This window comes from Lontra canadensis, unplaced genomic scaffold, assembly GCF_010015895.1.
Source record: "Lontra canadensis isolate GAN:19392208 unplaced genomic scaffold, GSC_riverotter_1.0 scaffold35, whole genome shotgun sequence".
Classification (NCBI taxonomy): Eukaryota; Metazoa; Chordata; class Mammalia; order Carnivora; family Mustelidae; genus Lontra; species Lontra canadensis.
The window spans coordinates 1,630,042-1,646,334 of record NW_022631029.1 but is presented as its reverse complement, the minus strand read 5'-3'; the positions used below and the strand labels follow the sequence as shown (position 1 = coordinate 1,646,334).

The 16,293-nt window shown below is 45.7% G+C and overlaps 1 protein-coding gene across 1 annotated transcript; it reads right to left on the bottom strand.

Annotated features, from left to right (window-relative positions):
- Positions 1-1,324: 1,324 nt before the first annotated feature.
- FAM32A (family with sequence similarity 32 member A) lies at positions 1,325-6,788 on the bottom strand. Its single transcript, XM_032867541.1, has 4 exons — positions 6,664-6,788; positions 6,406-6,547; positions 2,747-2,800; positions 1,325-2,479 (listed from the first exon to the last, which is right to left on the bottom strand). The coding sequence occupies exons 1-4, from the start codon at positions 6,735-6,737 to the stop codon at positions 2,411-2,413; spliced, it is 339 nt and encodes a 112-aa protein (XP_032723432.1). The 5' UTR covers positions 6,738-6,788; the 3' UTR covers positions 1,325-2,410.
- Between the last annotated feature and the right edge of the window lie 9,505 nt (positions 6,789-16,293).

Below are 16,293 nucleotides of genomic sequence, written 5' to 3'. Positions count from 1 at the left end.
GAGTATTTAGAAAACTACTAAGTAAATCCTGGGCTGGAAGCATTCTTTCACAAAACGTCTGGGAGACTGTTTTTGACAGACTTCAACTGTCTCGTACAATACCCTATTATACCTAGCCTCATAGTTTGCCCAAAATATTTCAATGTTTTAGGAAAACATGTCTTTTTAAAATTACAAAATTATACACTTCCCTGGGGAAAAAAATCTACGGAAATGCCAAAAAGTACAAGACAAAAAGAAAAACCACCCAGGAGAGGTGACCCCTCTCATTATGGAGTATTTCAGGCTTGCTCTAGGCAAAGTTTAGATGTTTAAAATCAGTACTGGGGGGCGGGGATAGGGCTGGGAGGAACAGATTGGACAAAAGTCTTGAAGAAACAAGACTCCCAAGTGCCAAGAGCACCATGACAATAAACACTGTTTACATAAATTATTTGTACCCTCCCTTCTCCGTGTGTGGGCAGAATTCAAGTCACCGTCCTTGGCAGTTACACTTAATGTATAAGCCAGATTTGACCTCTGCACCATCTCAGAAAAGACCAGACCCACTGTGGCAGACCAGGGCTTCTCAAACTTTGCTGCCTATTAGGGTCATCTGAGGAGCTCTGAAAAATCTCAGTGACAACCCCACCCGAGGAAGCATCAGTGGTTCTTAATACTCACAGGAGAGTCTAACATCCACAAGAGTTTGAGAAATGTGGTAGAAGAACAGTGATGGCCTGAATCAAGCACGTCTCCTGGTATGCGTGGCCATGGAGTTCTCTCCTTCACTGGGTCTGCCAAATGTGACTTGTGTTGGCCAACGAAACAGAATACACAGAGATTCTGAAGAAGGCGTAGCTGCCACCTTAGACTTTCTAATCCCCAGGCAAATTAACACAGTGACACAAGGGAAGTCTACCACATGGCGTAGAACCGTGCAGCCCAGCAGTCAACCCACAGAAGAGAAATCCTGCTGTTTTAAGTCCTTCGGCTTTGATTAGGTAAGCAGGGCAGTGGAGGAGCTGTCTTCTAGCGTACTGACGATGGCTTTTCACAGCATCCCATCATGCTCACAAACCCCAGCTGCGGGCTCGTGGATGAAAAAGCCCTCCAAGTGCCTTTCCGCTAGGCAGAGGGGGAACCTGCCCCAAAGAGCCACTACTAATGAGTGGACTCTCAGGTGGGCTGCAAGCCACAGGTGGAAAAATACGTCACCTAATTTCTTCCAAGTTGAGGGTGAATGGTCACTTTGTAGCATCCACATTCTACAGGTTCAATAACCCAAAAAGCAGTGTTTCTAGTGATAACCAAACCACTTTTAATTAAGACACTCAGACTTCTGTTTAATAACTATTTTTTTGCTTTATTCCATTCATAGGTGACAGCCTCAAACACAACACTTGGTTTTTCTCTTTTGACTTTGCTATTCTGTCACTACCTGGGTCAACAGAGTCTTCCTCCCAATAGTATATGCAGTTTGTTCCTCAGCAAGTAGGGTACCGGTAGGTCCTCAGAGATCACAGCTCTCCAGCACCAAGATCTGGGTCCTCCCCTTTGACTGCACTGTCTGTGCTGGGGCTCTGCCCAGGTCCTGTCACCCCTGAGGTGTTCTTAGGCCAGAAAGGCCAAGCGGGCTACATGCCATGTGCCAACTCTGAATAAACCCAGGGGATGCTTAGAGCCCAGGGTCAAGGGTAGTGTGGCAGGCTGTGTCAGGGTTCTATTACAAAGGGATGCCATGCTTGATTAGTGATGTCTGCCATGGCAACACCCTCTAGACATGTCTGGAACAGAGACACCAGGGGAAGAGGCTGCACGCCAGCCACAGGCTCAGATAGGGACAAGGCATGTATCCCATTCTTGCCTTAGACAGTTGTTCTGCTTCCCAAACTACATTGTCTCACAAACCACGTGGCTGGGGAGGCATTCTGAAGGCCATGAAGGTTCAAGCGGCTTCCTAAGGCTCCGGAAGGAACAGCCTAAGCCCCAAGCTAGAGGAAGCTTGGGAGGACAGCTCACGCAGGGCCCCGTGGGGGCATTAGCTCCTTATCTTCTGGAGTCTGTTTCATCCGGGGAAAGAGAGCTGGCTGACTGTCAGAGTTAGATGCAACTTGGGAGGTAAAGACACTTTTCTGTGACACACAGAAATAACCTTAATCTCTGGGTAAACTTGCAAAAATTTCCAGTCCAAACTAAAAAGGTTTATCGTCTGTGCTACTGACAAACCAAAATAGAGTAAAAGGACAGTCTTATTACTTTAATCAAGTTCCAGAAAGAGGGCATACTGCTTTGGAAAGCACTTGTCTCAGCAGAAGACGCAAGAGTGTGTGTAAAAGTATGTCTCTAGAAAAGACCAAAGGCACCAAACATAACCCCAACTTTGCCTTCCACTTCCCCTTGATGCCACTCCATACCCTGGGTGGGGAGGCTACTTCGTCCAGCTGACTTTGGGAATGTCATAGTGCTCCGTGAGGGTGTCCAGGTGTCTGTTGAAGTCCTGGGAAAGCCGAGAAGAAAACCCACATCAGTATAGCCTCAGACAGGACACTACTGTTGTGTGGCACTGCCCACTCCCACTTCTCCACATCCTGCCTCTCCTCTGTGAGCGCCCTCCTCTCAAAGCCACCTGGCCCTGAACTCTGGGCTCATCCTTAAATGAGCCTGGGGAGGTGTCGTTTCTGCTGGGTACCCCCACCCCAACACTCCAGTGGCTCCCTCTGCCAGGCTACATAGCCCGGTCTTCCCCACTGGGCTTGTAACTTACCTCCACTCTCTGCTTGTGGGTTTTGGATGCTTTCTTTAGGATCCTTTCCATTTGCTGAAGAGAGGAGAGAAATGGGAGGTGAGTTCACACACTTGACAGCCCAGGCCAGCATGGGGTGGAAGACCGAAGCCCCTACCAGCTTGGCTCTCACACCTAGTACAGCTGGAGGTCTCAGGGGGTACATCCTGTCCCTCCCTTAACTCTACTCAGGCTGGTCCAACAGGGATGCCCAGCCCCCAATACGTCCCACCAGGAACCCTGGTCGACTGCCCTTCGGTCAGAGTGGCAAGGACTATACTAGCACTGACGTGAGCAGGCTCTGCTGGGAACTCTATGTGTGCTTCCTGCATCCCCGGGCAACTGGCTGCATTCCCATTTTGCAGAAAAAGAAAGTTTCAGATGGAGTTTGAAGGATGAAAAATGAGGAAGGTGAAGGGCCCAACACCTGGTAGGAGCTCAAGGAGGTAGGTGCTGGTGACACAGTGCCACGAGGGCTCCAAGATCCAGATCGCCCCGATGAGTGTGACTGTGGAATGTGTATCTTGTACCACCATGACCTGCCCCACACCATTCCCAAAACTGGATGGGACCTCATAAGAGCTAAGAGCAGAGGACACAGAGCCCAACAAACCTGGGGCTGCACTTGGCTCTATGTTTACTGACTGAGTGACTATGGCCAACTTTGGTGCCCCCCTGTGACCCATGCTGTCTGGTACTGGTGCCCTAGTGTAGTTCTCTGCCACAATGACTCTGGGATGGCCCTGTGACTCAGTTTACTTAACAGAATGCAGTACCAGTGCCGGGCCAAAGATGTAAGACCCAGCAGCCTTTATGTGTTCTTGGAAGCCAGCCACTATGCAGGAATTCTGATGACCTTACTGGAGAGAAAGGACCTGGAGTATAAGATGACATGTGGGGAGAGAGGCCATGGGAGGAGCAACAAGGCATCAGACGTGATGGTGACGCTAGCTTGGACGTTTCAGCCCAGCTGGGGCTCCAACCTCAGCTGCCCTCTGACTGCATAGATTCCAAGAGAGGCAAGCCGGAGAACTATCCAGGTAAGCCGAGCCAACCCACAGAAGAACCCACAGAAGACCATGTCAGCCACCACCTGGCTGCTCCTTCCTGTCCCTCATCTCATTTGCTACCTGGCTGACCTGCTTTCCCATCCCTGCCTCTCTTCCTGCTGCTGTGAGCCCCTGTGAGGCCTGTGCATCCTCACAAGAGGCCACACTGACCTAACCAGTTGTCACCAATGCCAGGCACTCAGTAGGGCTCTGCCTTCCCTCTCCCCACTTCATGTACCAAGTTCACAGGGTATCCCACTTCACAGATACAGAAAATGAGGACCAGCCTGTGCAGTGGGTGATGAGACTGGAGATGCCAAGCCCTATCTCTTCAGGCTGGGGCCCTGCCCCATGGGCCCTTCTTCCAAGAACTGTCCAGCCTTAATGCTCACTACGCTCAATCAAACACCCTTCTACAAAGGAATCCGCATTTCCCAATTCCAGCTACCTTTGCCCACACTTTCTCCCATCTCTCTCCTGGTTCAAAACAAAACCCATTGCAGAACTTCCAGTTTTCAGTGCCAGCAACAAAAAACTCCCCTTGACCTTCCACCATCCTCTAGCTACAGATTCATTTCTGTTCCTCTTGACAGATCTCCCAAGAGTTATTTCTGGGTCTTATCTCCACCTCTTCCTTTCCCCACCCACCCCATGATCCCCTCTAATCAGCCATTCTTCCTTCTCATTCTAAGTAAGGGCTCTCTGTACTCACCCCACAAGACCCTTGGCAGCTTGATACTGTTGATCACTTCCTCTTTCCCTTTTTTTTTTTTTAAAGATTTTATTTATCTATTTGACAGACAAAGATCACAAGTAGGCAGAGAGGCAGGCAGAGAGGGAGGGGGAAGCAGGCTCTCCACTGAGCAGACAGCCCAACTCAGGGCCCGATCCCAGGACCCTGGGATCATGACCCGAGCCTAAGGCAGAGGCTTAACCCACTGATCCACCCAGGCACCCATACTTTCTCCACTCGGCTAAGGACACACTCTCCTGGTTTTCCTCCTTCCTGTGATCCTTTGCAATTTCAGATTCTAGACCTCATCTCTGTCACTGTGCCTCCTCAGAGGATCTCATCCAGTCCAATGGCAATCCAGAACGTTTGTAAAGGTCCAGAGAGGCCTAGACATCTCCTCCAAACTGGAGATTCAGATCTCAGACTGTTCACAAGAGTCCTTCATTTGAATGTCTAACAGCCATTCAACATTCAAGTGTTCTCTAAAACCAAGGTCTTGATTCCCCACTTTAGAAGCTTGCTCTACCTGCTGTCCTTTCTACTGCAGTAAATAGCACCTTCATTTACCCAGTATATCCCACCAAAAATCTTGTTCATTCCTCATGTCCCAGTCCACACCCAGTCCATCACCTAATTCTGCTGTTCTTGCTCCAAAATCAATCCCAAACCTGATACTTTCCATTGCTTCCACTATTACTGTTCTATTGTGTTACTAGTCACCTGATGGTGACTCTCCCCCACCGTGCTTTCACTCCCGGAGTAACATCCCAGCCCAGCCTGGGACTGTAACCTCAGGGATGGAACTTAAGTGCATTCACTTGTTAAATTCTCACCACAAACCTGTTAGGTAAGGACTTCACCCCCATTTTACAGGTGAAGAAAATGAGGTGTGGGAGGTTACCCAACCTGCCCAGAGTTATACTACCACCAAGAAACAGTAGAGACAGAATGGAACCCAGGTCGGTCTCGTCAAAGCCAGTGAGTCTCACCACCCCCCTTTTAAAAAAAATGACTCAACTAAGCCTGAGAGTGATGAGTTAACTCTTTATGATGTTACTGAACAAAAATCACCCAGATCAGGGTTAGGGTTTCTCAGCCTGGACACTTGACATCTGGGGCCAGATCATTTTTGCTGTGGGGGATGCTGTCTTGATTACTATAGGATGTTGAGCAGGATCCCGGGCCTCATCCCACTAGATGCCAGTAGCACTACTTCCCACCACCATCAGCACACCCTGAAGTTTTAACAAACAGAAATGACCTCAACCACTGCCAAACGTCTTCATGGGAGCAGACGTAGGTTACAATCACAACCTATTTGAATCTGCCAAACAAAGTCATCATGGAAACAGACTTTGTGGAAACTTATAGCCGGGAGCATCACCATTTAACATGAACAGCTACCATCAACGGAGCGCTGACTGACTTTGCCAGACTGAGTGCCAAATGCTTTATCTGGTTGACTTTATCTAAAGTTCCCATCCCTTTTAGGAGAAAGCACTATTCTGATCCTTATAGACAAGTAAACTGAGGCAGAAAGAAGAGGCGTCATTAGCCCTGTCACTGGGCAAATGAGCAACTGCGCTGGAATCCAAAGCCAGCCCCCAGCTCTGGCCTTTCAATGCCAGCTCTAGCTTTCTTCTCTGCCGTCCACTCTGACCAGAGGCTCTTCCTGTCCTCGGAACTACCCCAAACGTGGATACCATCTTCCCGGAATCCAGGTCTCTCTGACCGCTCACACCCCTCTGAGAGACCCGGGGCTGACCCCAATTTCGAGTCGTCTGGCCCTGCCTCTCCATCCACCTCCGGAGACCCAGACCTGCTGCGCGGAGCATCTCCAGCTTCCCCACCGGCCTTACCCGCTTCTCTTGCATCTTCTCGAAGGCCGCCTGGGCCGGGGTTCGTTTGTCCAGGCCGCGCCTCTTCTCCTCCTCGTTCTTTTTGCTCGTTCCCATCGCTTCCAGGAGTTTCGCCTTGTCTTTGTCCTTCTTTTTCTTCTTTCTGGGAGGGGAGAAGCGGGGAGAGGTGAGGGCGCATCAGGGAGAAAGAGCTCGGGGACTCTAGAAGAGGCTTAAGGGGACAGAAGACAAACTCCTGAGGGGTTCTCGGGGCCTCACCGTTTGGTAATGCCAAGCTCTGCAACGCCTTTTAGTTTCAGGGGCCCCTTTTGAACTTGCTCGTAGGCCGCCATGATGCCGCTCGCCGTTCTGTAGGTAAACTGCCACACTTCCTGTTTGCGTACGTCCTTTACGTCCGAACTCCCGCCTCACTTCCTCTTGATTGGTTGAGCTGGGAGGCGCGCCTGCGCTCTTGGCGTCCGAAGCAGGATCACACTTTCTGGTTGTAGGTGGGGCTTGGAGGGTCTGAGTGGACCTCATCCTTTGCAGGCAGTATCCTGCCACGCTTGCGGCTGTATGCACTCGTTCGGTTTGCCCGGCTTTGGGCCCCCTCGATCCAAGAAGCTCCTTTGAGGGGCTCCTCATTTCCTCCTCCTCTTTTCTCCTCCTCCTCCTCCTCATTCCTCATCCTTTTTTTTTTTTTATATTTATTTATTTGAGAGCGAGAGCACACGCTAATGGCTAGTGGGGGAAGTGGTAGAGGGAGAGAGACTCTAAAGCTGACCTCACACTTAGCGGGGAGCCCAACGTGGGGCTTGATCTCAAGACCCCAGGATTTTGACTTGAGCTGAAATCGAGGGAGTGGGATGTGCAGTCAGTTGAGCCACCCAGGTGCCCCAGAATCCCCAGTTCCTAAAACTGCAGTGTTCTCAAGTGTTTTGTGTGAACAGGGATGTTCCGTTCTCTTTAACTGCTGTATTTTGAGAGTTGTTTTGTTTTTAAGGTTTTATTTTTAAGTAATCTTTACACCCACGCTGCGGCTTGAGCTCACAACCCCAAGATCAAGTGTCATGTTCTGCTGACAGAGCCTGCCAGGCACCCCTGAGAGTTTAATAGATAACCTAATATTGTAAACCTAATCAGTACTTAACTAGTTTTTTCCGGTCTTGGTGAATGATGGTATTATGCGAAGTACATGTAAATCATATTTGAAAAATTTAAATATATCCTATTGAGGTATAATTTATAAACAGTAAAATGCATGCGCTTTAATTGTACGTTTTGATGAATGTTGTCCTGTTTACACACCTATGTAATGACCTCCGCATTCAAGATCTAGAGCATTCCATCACCACAAAGTCCTTTGTTCCCTTTCCCAGTTAACCACCCGCCCCCACCCCACCGTTCTCCGCAGGCAACTCTGAACCTGTTTTCTCTCACTGTAGATTAGATTTGTTTTTTGTTAAAAGTTTCATATACATGGAATTATACTATATGCATGGAATTATATACAATCTCTTGAGCTAGAGTTCTTTCAATGAGCATAATGTGTTTGAAATTCTTCCTTTTTTTAAGTTTTTTTTTTTTTATACTTGAGAGAGAGCATGCTATTGAGAGAGAGAGAGAGAGAGAGAGAGAGATGTGGGGTCCAATGCTGCCCAAGGCAGCCAGTTAACCAACCGAGCCACTCAGGTGCTCTGCTCTTGTTTGTTATAAAAGTACTCCATTTGTATTGCTGAGTGTTATTTCACTGTATACATATACTAAATTTTTTAAAAATCCACTTATCTGTACGTGGGCACTTGGGTTTCTTCCAGTTTGGAGCCCTAATGAATGGAGCTGTTGTGAACATCAGTCTATAAGTCTTTGTATGGACCTAAGTTTCATTTCTCTTGGGCTCACTTCTGATGCCTTCATTACTTTAAGTAGAATAGTAGCAAGGTTTGGTTTTTCTCTTTATAAAATGTTGAGTCTCGGGGCACCTGGGTGGCTCAGTCGTTAAGCATCTGCCTTCGGCTTAGGTTATGATCCCAGGGTCCTGGAATCGAGTCCCCCGCATCAGACTCCCTGCTCAGCAGGAAGCCTGCATCTCCCTCTCCCACTCCCCTTGCTTGTGTTCCCTCTCTCACTGTCTCTCTCCCTCTCTCTGTTAAATAAATAAATACAATCTTTAAAAAAATGTTGAGTCTCAGCCACTCTGTTTTGAGGGTTTGATAAGAGAAAATAACTGCATAGGATGTACTGAAAACCCTGATCCAGCAGAGCCATAACACTTGGGGCTCTAATGAGTTGGGTTTTTTCATTCCCTGATAGCATAAGTAATTTGCTTATTGAATAAGCAGAGCTATTGTCATAACCGAAACATTCCTATTTTTCTTTCCTTCTTTCCTTTTAAGCATTATATTTCTCAGCATTTTAAGCATTATATTCCTCTGGCCCTGGATGAAAATGCTATCAGGCCTTCCAGCTTTTCTCTCATTGTTTACGTGATATACGGTACTATTGTCACTTTAAGTAGTACATGGTTCTCAATTCAATATGTGGAAGGTGTGGAACTTGATCTGGGAAGAGTAGTCTCTCCTTTTCCTTAGTTGGGACTAACACACATTAAAAAAAATAATAATAAGGTGGGGCACCTGGGTGGTTCAGTAGGTTGAAGCCTCTGCCTTCGGCTCAGGTCATGATCCCAGGGTCCTGGTATCAAGCCCCGCATTGGGCTCTCTGCTCAGCAGGGAGCCTGCTTCTCCTCCTCTCTCTCTGTCTGCCTCTCTGCCTACTTGTGATATCTCTCTCTCTCTCTCTGTCAAATAAATTAATTAATTAAAAATCTTTAAAAAATAAAAAAAAATAAGGCAATGGGCCCAAAATGCCTTATCCTAATCACCACATCACCAAACAGAGACTTGACTTCATTACAGTTTTGGCTCTTCAGAAATGAAATCTTAAACCAGTCAATCAGGAATTCTCTGATCAGCACTAGGGAGGTAATCTGCCTGACAGGGTCATGGGATTGAGCCTGGAGTCAGGCTTTGCAATGAGCATGGAGTCTACTTGGGATTCTCTCTCTCCCTCTGCCCAATCCTATCTCTCTCTTAAATAAATAAATTAAAAAAATGGGATTTTAGGTCTTCTCCCCATCAGAATGTTGTGATTTGCTTTTGTATGTTGAGCTAATACTAAGGGAAACAGAGAAGACTCCAAATCTCCCATAATCCTCTGCTGACATTAAAAATATATATATACACATGCATACGTTCCATTGAAAAAAAGCACACAGTATGGAAAAGGTTAAAAGGAAAAAGAAAAAAAAAGTAGAAACGTCTCTTCCTACCTCTTTTCAAAATGATTAGCAATTTCATTTTTAATATTTTTCAGCACAAAAGTGTGTATGCCAACATCTGTATATCTGTGCAATGTTCTTTTATTTATGTCCTCATTTTTTCATTTAGCAAACTATCTTTTTTTTTTTTTTAAGATTTTTAAAATTTATTTTAGAGTGAGCTAGCGTGCGAGTGCGGGGAGGGGCATAGGGAGAGAGAGCCCCCCGCCAAGGGGACTCCACGCCGACACTGGAGCACAGTGTAGGCTCCAACATTATCAAAATGTCTGAAGCTCTTTACAAGGCCCCAGTTACCTCCACTCACCTTCCTCAAAGGCTGGGTGTTCTGAAGCTGAGTGAGGCCCTCCCTAACCAACGCTCATCTACTTGCCCACAAATCTCAGCTCACTTTTTCAATGGCCTGAATCCGTAGTATTATATACTACTGTACTACATATTCCAAGATTATGTACATTTGTGCATTTTAATTTAGACTGCTATTGCCCAAATTGTGCCAAAGACTTTTGAGGGAGTGCGAAGGAGGGAGAAACAAGCCTCCCAGCATTAGGCCAAAGGAGGGCTCTGGACTGACATTTCCAGTTCTACCTGCAGGGGGCAGCAAGAGACTGCCCAATTCTTCAGCCATAAACTCTACCCTTGGTATTCAAGAATTGGAAGAGAGCGTCCAGAGAGAATGGGTTTCCTGGTGCTGCCAGCCGTATGGGTTTGCTGGTGGGGTGATCCTTGACAGAATCCGCTCCTCAGGGAGGAATAGGACAGACTCAGCTGGGGAAATCTGTTCTCCCCCAGCCAGCCTAGCAAGTTTGACGCTCATCTCCGGCACTTCCAAGGCTGTGCGCCCTGCAGGAAGTGGCTTGATCTCTCTGAGCTTCTCTTTCCTCTTCTCTAAAATGGGGCTCCTACTGCTGCTGCTAACAACAGCTAATACCTCCCTTGAATTTCCATGGATCATCTCATTTACTCCCAAAGCCACCCTGTTACACAAACCATCTTGATTTTACAGGTAGGGAAACTGAGGCACAAACTGTAATCCAATCTATGCTGATTGTTCCAGCCTTACTTTTGTCACCAGAGAGTGAGGCCATCCATTGTAAGATGAGTCACTATTTTATAAACCTCTGTGACAACACTTCTCTACCTTTTTTCCCTCCATTATCACCCCCTAAAGAGAACAGCCCCTAAAGAGAGCTCAATTCAATTTAATTTAAGGAGAGAAGTTCAGTATCACTGATGAGGTTTTTGTCAAAGATTGAGCTTTAAGGGATGCCTGGGTGGCTCAGTGGGTTAAAGCCTCTGCCTTCCTCTCAGGTCATCTCAGCAGAGAGCCTGCTTCCTCCTCTCTCTCTGCCTGCTTCTCTGACTACTTGTGATTTTTGTCTGTCAAATAAATAAGTGAAATCTTTAAAAAAAAAAAAGATTGAGATTTGGAGGGCCACAAACCATTGAAACATCTAGGGTTTTTGCGTCCCCTCCTCCCAGAACCGATTTTCACCATCTTAGGAGCAATATTGCCCCCATTGATAATTAATGTTCTAAGAGGGGATTTGTGCTAAATTCCTGTGCTTTTGCTCACTTAAAATTGTGTATTTATTTATTTATTTATTTTTATTTATTTTTTGAAGATTTTATTTATTTATTTGACAGAGAGAGAGAGATCACAAGCAGGCAGAGAGAGAGGGGGAAGAAGGCTCTCCACTAAGCAGAGAGCCCAATGTGGGGCTCGATCCCAGAACCCTGTAAAATTTTTTATTTTATATCCACTTAAAGAGTCATGACATTTAGGGGCACCTGGGTGGGTCAGTGGGTTAAGCCACTGCCTTTGACTCAGGTCATGATCTCAGGGTCCTGGGATCGAGTTCTGCATCGGGCTCTCTGCTCAGCAGGTATCCTGCTTCCCTCTCTCTCTCTCTCTGCCTGCTTCTCTGCCTACTTGTGATCTCTGTCAAATAAATAAATAAAATCTTTTTTTTTAAAGTCATAACATTTAAATACACAGAGATTTTTATTATATATTATTTTTGCATATACATACAAAGAAAATACAATAAATCAGCTAAGGCTTTCTACGTGTCTTCAGACACAGTTACAAATCATCAATAACACTGTCCAACTGTAAGTGTCCACACTGGTGCTTTATCACATGACACTGCCCTCTGTACCATCGAGGACCCTGATAAGGAGGATTTCTTTAACACAATCTGTAGTGTTTCCAAAGAATAGTGTATGGAAAGGGAAAGCAGTTACCCAAGGATGGGAAAACAGGCAAATGCCGCCATAACCCAAGAGATCAAGGTCAACATTGTCGGTGACATCATGTAGCTATCAAGTAACCGAGGTATGATGTGATGAGGAGGACATCTCACCTCTGAGGTCTTCCCTCCAAAACCCATAAACTCAGTCCGATCATGAGAAAATACCAAATAAAAATAAGGGACATTCTATACAGTACCTGACTGGTAATCTTCAGGATTATAAAGGTCATGGGGGAAAAGAAGGACTGAAAAATCAAAACCAAATAAAACAAAACAGACTGAAGATCAGGAGCCTAAGATCCCAAGTGCGACGTGGGATCCTGACACAGAAAGAAAGACGTGACTGCATATGCACACCCATGTTCATAACAGCGTTATTCCCAGTAATCAAAAGGTGGAAAGACACCAAATGTCCATTGATAGAGGAATGAATGAACAAAATGTGATCTATCCATACAATGGAATATTAGTCTTAAGAGGGAAAGAAATTCTGACATGCTACAATGTGGCTGAACCTGGAAGACATGCTGAGTGAAAGAAGTCAGACGCAAAAGGACAAATAACGTATGACTCCATTTACATGAGGTTTCCAGAATAGGCAAATTCACAGAAATGGAAAGTGGGATGGTGAGTTCCAGGAACTGGGGGAGGGGAGAATGCAGAGCTGTTTAATGAGGACAGAGTTTCAGTTCTTCAAGATGAAAAGAGGTCTGGGGACAGATGGTGACAGCTGCCCAACAGTGTGAATGTATTCTATCCCACTGAGCTGTGCACTTATAAGTGGTCAAAATGGGGGCGCCTGGGTAGCTCAGAGGGTTAAAGCCTCTGCCTTCGGCTCAGGTCGTGATCCCAGGGTCCTGGGATGGAGCCCCACATCAGGCTCTCTGCTCAGCGGGGAGCCTGCTTCCCCCCCTTTCTCTCTGCCTACCTCTCTGCCTACTTGTGATCTCTGTCTGTCAAATAAATAAAATCTTAAAAAAAAAAAAAAGTGGTCAAAATGGGGGGCACCTGGGTGGCTCAGATGGTTAAGCATCTGCCTTTGGCTCGGGTCATGATCCCAGGGTCTGGGGATAGAGCCCCACATTGGGCTCCCTGCTTGGCGAGGAATCTGCTTCTCCCTCTTCCTCCGCCTGCTGCTCCCCCTGCTTGTGTGCTCTGTCTCTGTCTCTGTCTCTCTCTCAAATGAATTTTTTTTTTAAATGGTCAAAATGGTAAATGTTATGTGTACTTTACCACAATTTTCCCTCAATGGTAACATCTTACCAAACTCTAGTGCAATTTCACAACTGGGATATCGGCATTATTATAGGCAAGATATAGAGCAGTGCATTATCACCAAGACCCTTCTTGATGCACTTGATCTACACCATCCCCCACCCCCATCCCATCCCTGCACACTGGCAGCCTGCTGTTCTCATTCCTATAATTTTGTCATTTAAAGAACACTGTGTAAGTGGAAACTCACATTACATAACATTTAAGGATTGGCTTCGTCCCCCAACAGTCAGCAGAATTCCCCAGAGATTCATCCAAATTGTCAGGTGTATCCCTTTTATTGCTGAGAAGTGTTCCGTGGTTTGGATGGACCAGTTTGTTTAACCATTCATCTGTTGAAAGATATATGGGTTGTTTCCTGTTTGGGGCTGTTTTGAATAAAACATCCATTACAGGTTTTTATATGAATGTAAATTTTCATTTCTCTGGGATTTCCCGAGAGAGCAAGTGCTGGGTCCTATGGTGGTTACATTTTGTTTTTATCGTATTTTATTTAGTAAGAGCACTCAACGTGAGCTCTAACCTCTTCATACATTTTTAAGTGTTACAAAGCATTATCGTTGGCTATAGACATAATGTCCAGCAGACCTCTGGAACTTATTCGTCTTGCTTTGATGAATCTTGCTTTGTGCCTGTTGGCTAGTAAGCCACTTTCTCCCTTCCCCCATCCCCTGTGAACCACCATTCTACTTTCTCCTCCTGTAAGTGGAATCCCGTAGTATTTGTCTTTCTGTGACTGGCTTATTTCACTGAGCAAATGCACTCAAAGGTCACCCGTGTTGTTACATATTGCACAATTTCCTTCTCCCACCCCCTGCCATGCATATACGCCCTATTTTCTTTATCCTTTCATCCATCCATGGACATTTAGGTTGTTCCCATATCTTGGCTATTGTGAATAATGCTGCAGTGAACGTAAGAATGTTAATACCTCTTTTGAGATCCTGATTTCGTTTCTTCTGTATGTATACTGGCACCTATGGGAGATCTATTTTTAATTTTTTGGCACTTCCATACCTGTTTCCATGGCTGATGCTATGGAATTTGCATTCCAACCCACAATGCACAGGGTTGCCATTTCTCTACATCCTCATCAACACTTACCGGCTTTTGTTTTTTTCATGATAGCCATCCTGATAGTGATATCTCACTGTTGTTTTGATTGGTTTTCTCCTGATGATTATTGAAATGCCGTATTGTCATTACGATTCTAAATTCTTTATCCTATATTACAAGGGGGGGAATTGTTGCCCATTATTTGTCATAATATAAGCTGGTATTTATCCATACAAAGATAAAATTAATTTATTTGTGCCATGAAAAATTATTTCTTGGAAATGCAATAAAGAAAAAAATCCCATGATTGGAGCTGGGTGTCAGAGAGGCAGCCTCTGGTGGCTGACCAACTGGAGGAGCAGCTTGGTAATTGTAATTAGTGTTTGGTGAGCTCCAACACAGAACCACCCTCCTGCTCTCCTCCAACTGCATCAAACTTACTCCAGCCTCAGGACCTTTGTACTTGCTCTTCTCACTGCCAGGGACTCCCTTCCCACTCATGATTCCCTCAGTTCCCTCCAGTCACTACTCAAATATTGCTTCATCAGGGGGACTTTCCTCTCCCAATCCATTTAGCCCAACTTCTTCTCTCTCTATCCCTGCCCCATTTTATTTTTCTTCCTGGAACTTAACACTCCTGACTAATTATGTGTTTATTTGGTTGCTTCCCCACTGGCACGGGAGCTCCATGAGAGCACTGTTTTTTATCATCAGGACCTAGGACAGTGCCTGGCACACATTAGGTGCTCAGTAATTAATTGTTTATGGGTGGGGAGGCACATAGCCAAATCACGGAGTCCCTGATAGGGTGAGGCATAGGAATCTGGACTTCAACCATGAGGCACTGGGGAGTAAGGAGGTGTTTGCTAATTCGTTTTCTTATTGTTTTCATTTTTAAAAATGTTTTTACATGCAAAAAAACACCCTTTTTGGTGTACAGTTCTATGAGTTTTGATAAACGAATACAGCCATGTAACCAATACTACAATCAAAATATAGAACAGGTTCATCTCCCCTAAGTTTCCCTTGTTCCTCCATCTGCAGCCCCTGGCAACCATTGGTCTGTTTTCTGTCCCTATAGTTTTGTCTTGTTGGGTATGTCATATTGATGGAATCGTCCAGTAGGTAGCCTCTTGAGTCTGGCTTCTTTTAGTTAGCCTAACGCATCTGAGTTTCTTTCATTTTGTATGTATCTGTAGTTAATTCCATTTTATGGTTGAGTAGTCATCTCTTGCATGTACGGACCCCAGTTTGTTTAACCATTTCGCAGGTGAAGAATATTTGCGTTGCTTCCAGGTTTTAGTCATTATGCATAAAGTCGTTATCGCTCTTCCCGTACAGATATTTAAAAAAAAAAAAGAGATATAATTCACCCACTCTACAAGTCACCCTTTAGAGTATGCAGTTCAGTGAGATTTATCCCCTTCACAGAGTTGTGCAACCGTCACCACCATCTAGTTCCAGAACATTCTTGTCACTCCAGAAGGAAACCCCACCCCCTTGAAAAGTCAATCTCCCTCCCCCTCCCCCAGCCCCTTAGCAACCACTAAATGTGCTTTCTGTCTCTGTGGACTTGGCGCTTCTGAACATTTCATATACATGGAATCACGCACTAGGTGGCCTTTTGTGTCTGACTGCTTTCACACAGTGTGGTATTTTCAAGGCTCATCCACGTTGTGGCAAGCATCAGTGCTTCATTCTTTTATATGACTGGATAGTATTCCATTGTATAAATGGACCACAATTTCTTTTTTTTTTTTTAAGGAAAATTTTTTTAAGGTTTTATTTATTCATTTAACAAAGAGGGAGAGTACAAGCAGGGAGAGCAGCAGGCAGAGTGGGAGGGAGAAGCAAGCTCTCTGCTGAGCCAGGAGCCAGATGTGGGACTCAATCCCAGGACCCTGGGATCATGACCTGAGCCAAAGGCAGGCACTTAATGAACTGAGCCATCCAGGTGTCCCACGAAACACAATTTCTTTATCCATT

Bases quoted from the DNA above. Each gene is read 5' to 3' on its own strand.
- FAM32A (XM_032867541.1), bottom strand. From the start codon at position 6,737: ATGGCGGCCTACGAGCAAGTTCAAAAGGGGCCCCTGAAACTAAAAGGC. The intron at 2,801-6,405 runs GTAAGGCCGGTG...TCCTCTCTTCAG, and splicing joins AGAAGATGCAAGAGAAGCGG to CAAATGGAAAGGATCCTAAA. The intron at 2,480-2,746 runs GTAAGTTACAAG...CGGCTTTCCCAG, and splicing joins CCCACAAGCAGAGAGTGGAG to GACTTCAACAGACACCTGGA.